Source organism: Mandrillus leucophaeus, unplaced genomic scaffold (genome assembly GCF_000951045.1).
Source record: "Mandrillus leucophaeus isolate KB7577 unplaced genomic scaffold, Mleu.le_1.0 Scaffold19, whole genome shotgun sequence".
NCBI lineage: Eukaryota > Metazoa > Chordata > Mammalia > Primates > Cercopithecidae > Mandrillus > Mandrillus leucophaeus.
Window position 1 is genome coordinate 6,135,880 of NW_012101920.1, and position 7,967 is coordinate 6,143,846.

General features: G+C 43.9%; 1 protein-coding gene across 1 annotated transcript in view; it reads left to right on the forward strand.

The window, feature by feature from the left end:
* The window catches only part of TFAP2C (transcription factor AP-2 gamma (activating enhancer binding protein 2 gamma)), a 10,122-nt gene extending 2,429 nt beyond the window's left edge, over nt 1-7,693 (forward strand). The window contains exons 4-9 of the mRNA XM_011978179.1: nt 1-105; nt 220-271; nt 1,741-1,957; nt 2,537-2,655; nt 5,006-5,150; nt 6,129-7,693. Coding sequence (XP_011833569.1) covers nt 1-105; nt 220-271; nt 1,741-1,957; nt 2,537-2,655; nt 5,006-5,150; nt 6,129-6,414 — 924 coding nt within the window. The 3' untranslated portion in view covers nt 6,415-7,693. The remainder of the gene's footprint in view (nt 106-219; nt 272-1,740; nt 1,958-2,536; nt 2,656-5,005; nt 5,151-6,128) is intronic.
* Nucleotides 7,694-7,967: the final 274 nt, after the last annotated feature.

A 7,967-nucleotide genomic window follows, 5' to 3' on the forward strand; every position in this document is an offset into this window, starting at 1 on the left:
CGCCGCTCCGACCTGCTGCTGCCCCACGCACACGCCCTGGATGCCGCGGGCCTGGCCGAGAACCTGGGACTCCACGACATGGCTCACCAGATGGACGAGGTGCAGGTGAGCGGCGCCGCGGCTCCTGCCCGGACCTGTTCGCCCTGAGGCCTTCTGCCCCCACCCTGCACCCCTCTAGGCTCCCCCGAACTTAAGGGAATTTTGTCCTCTCTCCCCCAGAATGTCGACGACCAGCACCTGCTGCTGCACGATCAGACAGTCATTCGTAAAGGTAACTAGCAAGGTGGCATCGTGTTCCTCTGGTCACACAGTCTGGGCTTGTGAAGTTGACTGGCAAGGTTGGGGGTATTAACGTGGGACATTTGTGGTAGAAGGGACTGAAGGGGATTCGTGGAAGCTAGATTTTAGGAGTGAAAGGAGGGGATTTCCCTCCGACCTCCTAGGCGCTGCCTCTTAATCTCCGGATTTGTTACTGCCTAGTTTTTTTTCTTGGAAAAATGTTACTCCTTGAATTCCAGTGGGTGTTTCACAATGTGAGAGAAAGTCTTCCAGAGCGAGTGAACACTGATTTAATTTGGAAAACAACAACAAAAAAGTCACAGTCACACCTTCCTTGAGTGGTTGGTTCTGTAACAAATTTTAATTGTTGAGTAAGTTGTGATTTTATTTTTGATTTCAAACACGTGTATGTAAAACCTCCTTAAATCTGACCTGCAAGAAAAGTTTTTAAGCAATTTGGCCTACCAAATGAATACCTCTAAAAGGAACTGAGCTTGGAATGATCTGTCAGAGGGAGGGTTTTGCAGGTTGGGGGAGGAGGGGATTTGGAAAACTGGATTACTTGGTGAGTGAGTGGTTTATGAAATTAAGTTACTTAACTGACAGGATTACCATTTTGACTATTTTGGGAAATAGAGTAGATCTAAATTGAAGGTAGTTACAGTCTGTTACTTGAACTGCTTAAATAGATTGAAGATGGAGGAAAAATTGATTTTGAAGAAAGACTCAGAAAAGACTAAAAATTTTCAGTAAACTTAGAACCTATTAGTTTGGATGATTAAATTTACTGTGATCAATTGCATTGAAAAATTTTGGCAAAGAATCTTAATGTGTCCTATGAGTTTGGTTGTTCTTGGGTGGGGAAAAAACTCACCGTTTATTTAGTATTGAAGCAGTCTTCTGAAAACAAATGTTCTAATTAAATAGTTTTCAGCAGCTGCTAGGGAAAAAAAAAAAGAAAGAAACTCTCCAAGCTTGGGATCTTCACTAATTAACTTCCCAAGGTGTTAACTTGTGAATTTCAGATTAGATTTGTCTCTGAAGTAGGGGTTTTTTAAAAAAGTCAGCCATGGCCAGGTGCAGTGGCTGACCCTGGTAATTTTGGGGAGGCCAAGGCAGGCAGATCACTTGAGGTCAGGAGTTTGAGACCAGCCTGGCTAAAATGATGAAACCCCATCTCTACTAAAAATCCAAAAAATTAGCTGGATGTAGTAGTGGGCGCCTGCTGGAGAATCACTTGAGCCCGCAGGCTGAGGCTGCAGTGAGCAGACATCAGACCTCTGCACTCCAGCCTGGGCCACAGAGTGAGACTGTCAAAAGAAATGCCGGCCTGCAGTGGATCCTGGAGTGTGCAACGATGCTTGTCTGAAGATCACTTTCCGCTTTGGTTAGTGCTTTTGAAAAGGTCTCTTTTGCTCAGAGAGAGCTCTTGTGACTGCCAGCTCTGACCTTCATTCACAGGTCCCATTTCCATGACCAAGAACCCTCTGAGCCTCCCGTGTCAGAAGGAGCTGGTGGGGGCCGTAATGAACCCCAGCGAGGTCTTCTGCTCAGTCCCTGGAAGACTGTCCCTCCTCAGCTCTACGTCTAAATACAAAGTGACAGTGGCTGAAGTACAGAGGCGACTGTCCCCACCTGAATGCTTAAATGCCTCATTACTGGGAGGTGTTCTCAGAAGGTACTTGGGGAACAATTCTGGGCATGGTGGTTGGGTAGTTGACGGTGAGTGTATCAGAGGCCCAGGAGGTATTTTTAACGTTTATGTGACTTTATGCCTAACACTGAATTCTAATCAGGTTAGAGTTTTTAGTACATTTCTTCTCTTTTAGAAAGTGCCAAATGTGGGAGGAAGTGCTAAAACAGCGCTCACAAATTCTCATTTGGTTAGAATTTGATCCCATGTATGAAGTGATAGCATCTGTATTGAGGGAAGGTGGGGAGCACCCTGGGTTTCTTCCCCAGGGAGTTTTTGTGGGGCTGTTGTAGTTTCACAAGTGAAAATGTATCTGCTCCCATACAATTTGAAATATTCTGTGCTGCAAAGTTTGATGCTAGGAAAGATTGATTTTGTATCTTTCAGGACTAATTAAAAGAGGACCCTGCTATCACTTTTCATTATGGTGCACATGATGTAGATAGTCTTTGACGGATTTCAGCTTTGACAGCAGCACTTTAGGAGTTTAGAATTTTTAAAGTGTGTGTGTGTTTTTTTGTGTTTTTTTTTTGAGAGTAACCAGTCAATTTTTTTTTTTCTTAGAGCCAAGTCGAAAAATGGAGGCCGGTCCTTGCGGGAGAAGTTGGACAAGATTGGGCTGAATCTTCCTGCTGGGAGACGGAAAGCTGCTCACGTGACTCTCCTGACATCCTTAGTAGAAGGTCAGTGGGGTTTTGTTTTTGGTTTGTGATGTTTTTAATTTGGGCCCGTGTCTTTAATACTTCTTGCAGAAAAACTAGAAAACAACTCTTAAAACTTGGTTGCAAGTACAGATGAAAGCAACTGGAATTGTCCTCTAAGTTTATTGCAATGAATCACAGTTAATTTTATCGAATAAGTTAACATTTAAGTATCTGGCTGCTCAGGTAGGCGCTTCTGTATTCCCCAGAGAATCACTGTTGGAAAGAAACTGGTTTTCCTAACCTAAGAAACCATACTGTAGGGGTGTCGGCATTTCCTGTTAAATGAACCAGTTTTTTTTTGAAAGATAACAGCTGATCATTTGGTACACCTTGAATAAAAGCTGGTTACTTACTGGTGAGCAGAAGTACTGCTTCTGGGTTTTGTAGCTGTGGGTTATTTTGTAGCTGAGGATTGTGGTCAGTGAAGAGAACCTCTTGTACACAATATGACTGGGCCCGATTCACAGTTCTTTTCTTTCCTCCCATCCAAAGAAACTAATCGAACCCCTGGCCCATGCACAAGTTCTTCTCGCCAGTGCTAAGATAGTAGGACATAGCATTTCAGTTTCTTGAATGGGGGGCCCTTTTACCCCAACCTGGACAGTAGCCAAGAATGCAACACAACCTTTAAAAGAAGCTGAAGGGGAAAGTAAAATCATTTTTTAAAAACAAAACAAAGCACGTTGTTACTGCTCCCAGGAGGAGTTGGACGCTGAGAGAGGCTTAGGGCTCTCACTGTGGGCAGGGGAAGCCGAGGAGAAACGGGCTCCCCGTGGCAGTACCCTCTTTTGAAGACTTACTTTCTTTCCTTGCTCTGATGGCGTGACTGTGGTGCTCAAAGAGACTTGGCAGAGTCCCTGCTCTACCTTTTACGAGTGCCTTTGGAGGTCAGGGCAAGGAGAAAGGAGCTGCCTGTCTGAGAACAGCTGTCCTGCCTGTAGAATCGGCGGTTGGTTCTGCTGGGGTTTCTTGCGAGCCAGGCAGGGTGATTGAATAAGAAAGTGTGTTCCAGAACAATGGCTCTCCAAGGCTGCTTCAGTCAACCCAGGGGGCCCCTCCACCGTCTGGGTTTTTGAAAAACTCACCAGTCCTGCGCCCGGGAGCCAGGGAAGGGTTCCTCTTGGGTGGGAGATCACTCCCTTGGTTGTCTCCCTCAGTTCTTCCACTGGCTCGGACGGGGAAAAGGGTGCTCCAAGTTGGTGTTTAGGAAACACACACCTCCCATTTTAAAAGAAACACTCTGGAGATCTGCCCCTTCAGTAAGAAGGCGCTGTTAAAAAAACAGTGAAGTGTCAGACGTTGTTGTCGTTTTATAGAGAAGTGACTAGTTTGCTTTTGTCAAACATGTTTATAGCCCTTAAATTTTTCTGCTTCCCCAAAATGATACTACTTCATATAAAGAGAAAACATGGGTATGTTTGATTATCTGTTGAGCAGAGGACTGGTAAACATTTTTCAAGTTTATTTGTATCAGTATCCATGGGGCCCTGGTTCCAGATCCCATACCAAAACCTGAAGATGTTCGAAATGTTGTATTTGTTATATAACCTACGCACATCCTTCCTTATAGTTTAAATCATCTCTACATCAATTACTTATATATACCTAACACTATGTAAAGGCTGTGTAAATAGTTGTTACATTGTATTGCTCAGGGAATAATGGCAGAAGTCTCTGTTCAGTACAGACACAACCATTCATTATTTCCCCCCTGAATATTTTCAATCTGAAGTTGGATGAATATAGATTCGGAACCCATGGATACAGAGGGCTGACTTGACTGTGCAGTTAAAAGTTTCAAAGTCTTTTCTGCTCACATTGTGGGATCTCCACCCTCTATTCCTGGGGTGGAGGACCTACTGAGAATCCCTAGAAAGTTCTACCTGCCAGCTGAGTTCTCTGCCCTGTATATGATTTCATTCTTGCATGCAACCAACGTGTGACTGGTAGACAGTGAATACTAGAAAGAGAGAAAATGGGGGCCGGGTGCAGTGGCTCATGTCTGTAATCCCTGGCATGAGCCATCGGGTTGAGACCAGGAGTTCAAGACCAGCCTGGCCAATGTGGCAAAACTCTGTATCTACTAAAAATACAAAAATTAGCTGGGTATGGTGGTGCATGCCTGTAATCCCCGCTATTCGGGGGGCTGAGGCATGAGAATTGCTTGAGTACCGGAGGTGGAGTTTGCAGTGAGCTGAGATTGGGCCACTGCACTCCAGCCTGGGCAACAGAGCGAGACTCCATCTCAAAAAAAAAAAAAAAAGAGGAAAAGGGCAGTTTGGTGTCAGTGACCACCAGCCACCTTAAAACCTGTTGCTGATTATTCTAGGTGAAGCTGTTCATTTGGCTAGGGACTTCGCCTATGTCTGTGAAGCCGAATTTCCTAGTAAACCAGTGGCAGAATATTTAACCAGACCTCATCTCGGAGGACGAAATGAGATGGCAGCTAGGAAGAACATGCTATTGGCGGCCCAGTAAGTATCTGAACTTGAATTTGATGATGACTCAATGCTCCAGACCTTGAGGTTGAGAAGATTCCCCCTCCACAGTCCCGATGGCTCAACAAAGAAATATTCTTGAAATAAAATAGGGCGGAGCAAAAGAAAATGGCAAGGAAGCTGCTTTTACAAAGTCAAATACATTAACTTTTTGTCTGATTTAGAAGAGTGCATGACTCAGCCATGAGTACTTTTGAGCTGCTTAGTTATTCAGCTCAAAATAGTTGAGCTGCCCTTTCATTATTGTGTTTGCATACTTCCAAAAATGTGTTGAAAACCCGATTTGTTTTGTCCCAACCAGTAAAGAGAGATTGTGTGCCTTCTACCTCCTGATAGCAAGATTTTTGTCTTTCAAATGTAAAGATCAGGGTGGGTTTGTAGGAGATGTGGGCAAATTAGCTGTCTCGAAAACGACTTAATGCAGCTGTGGATTTTCCCATAGAAACCAACAGCAAGTTGATTTTAAAATCATGGTAAATGAAGCAGAACTAGTCAAGCCAGGAAATGGGGTAAAAGAGAGCGCAGTGAACCAGGCTGTGTCAGGAGTGAGTGTTTCAGGGGGATGCTTCATTCTCCGGGTTCCTCAGGGAATTTGTTTTTTGGAACCAACTTGTACCAAGGTAAACTGTCCCTTAAGCTTTGGGTTGGAATCCAGGCCCCACTACTTTTACCAGTCCTGGTGACCTTGGCCAGTTAACTGGGGTTAAGTTAATCCTGTTATCTTTTCTAATTGCGTGAGGATTAAACAAGATAGTGCTTTAAAACAGCTTAACTCAGGGCCTGGCGCAGAATAGGTGCTAAGCGCAGCAGTTGGCTATTAGTATTAAATTCTCCTTCCTTGGTTGAAGCGGTTCTGCTTGCCTCCCAGGCGTCATCCTCAGGGTAGTTGGTTCTATGCTCTTGACCTGTAAGGAGCTAGATGGAACTCACGGAGTCAACTGACTGTCTTCACAGGCAACTGTGTAAAGAATTCACAGAACTTCTCAGCCAAGACCGGACACCCCACGGGACAAGCAGGCCCGCCCCAGTCTTGGAGACGAACATACAGAACTGCTTGTCTCATTTCAGCCTGATTACCCACGGTTTTGGCAGCCAGGCCATCTGTGCCGCGGTGTCTGCCCTGCAGAACTACATCAAAGAAGCCCTGATTGTCATAGACAAATCCTACGTGAACCCCGGAGACCAGAGTCCAGCTGATTCTAACAAAACCCTGGAGAAAATGGAGAAGCACAGGAAATAAAATTGGGACGAAGAAAGGTTCGGAGAGTCGGGAAGGAACAGGACTGCAAAAATCCTTCTCCACCGCACAGACTGGGAACCCCTCTTGGCCTGGGGAAGAGTTTCTTACCTACCTTACTCTTTAAGGGGTCTTCACTGGTTCTGGATCGCAGCGATCACCCGCTCCTGGATTCCTTAGTTGCTTCTCTAGCGCTGAGCTGTCTCCTAACTTTGGACCTATTATCAGAAGGTGACAAGTACTGGCTCTTTATTCATTAAGCTTTTATTATTATTATTTTTGAACCCCATTCTTTCCTTCTCTGAAAGTGGTGCTACGAGTTTTAGAATCTTTTAAATACATTCCCTGGGCTAACAGACCCACACACTTAGCCATTGAAATGTCAGATTGATGTGTTCTAGATCAACAGATGAACAATTCCTTTTTTTTTTTTTCAGTGTTAAGGTAATGGCTGGTTTTTGTGTTCGCTAAATATTTACCTTGAAAAAAAGAAAATGTGTATCTAGCTTCTTCGGAGATCAAGTCCTCTGGTAGGAGGCAAAGGTTCTATCTGCTTAGCAACTAGTTAATAGGTGGTATTTGACACACTCTAAACCCCGTGTTCAAAGGGGGCCTTCTGGTTTTAGGAAACTTGTAGAAAACGAAGCCTGCTGATGATTTTTTTCCTCCCTTTTTTTTTTTTTTTTAACTTTGAAAGTTAACTCTTCAAATGGGAGACTCTTTGAAATGACATGTTCCTTTAAGGTACTGAAGCTTTATTTGCATATTTATTTCAGATGTTTCGAGTAAACTTGAAAAGGGTAGGCATGAAGCAATTTGTTGCTGCTTGTCACCCCCAAGTCCCCGTGGAGGTTCTGTATTTTAAGAAACAGTGCGTTGAGTGTACAGATTTTATTTATGCATAATTTAATGGGGTCTGTAAATACTGGTGCACTTCTTACAACTTTTTTGAGACATGGGATCCAATTTTAATATTAACTTTTAATGGTGATGGGGTAATCTATAACACATCGTAAGCTTTTATTCAGATATATACAGGGTATTAAGAATTAGAGGATGCTGGGCTCTGTTCTTAGCTTGGAAGATTCTATTTAATTGAAGCTCTCTGTTCAGAAAGCAATAACTTTGTCTCGTTCCTGTTGGGCTGAACCTTAAGGTGAGTGTGCAGTACAGTGTGTGTGGGCGAAGTGGAGATTTGGAATTGAACTCTCTGCCTGTAAATGTTCCCCAAATAATTGTTGTGTGTATGATAAGTGTATAATAAAAGTATTCTTGTTAGAATTGGAAAGTCTGGCTATAGGTTTTTTTTTTTTTTTTTTTAGTCTTTCGGGTGAATGGAATTAGGGCAGAGCTGATTTATGGCTTGACTGTGGCTTAGTTAATATCCTGAGCAGGCAAGTTTTGTGTGCGGTTGGGGAGGAACCTGAAGTTTCATTCTCTCTCCCTAGTGAGACTGTTCAGCTACCCCAGGTCTTACGCTCTCATCAGTGTCTCTCAACTGCAGGTGGATAGAATCATCTTCCCCACCCTGGAGGGGTTGGGAAATGCCTGAGGGA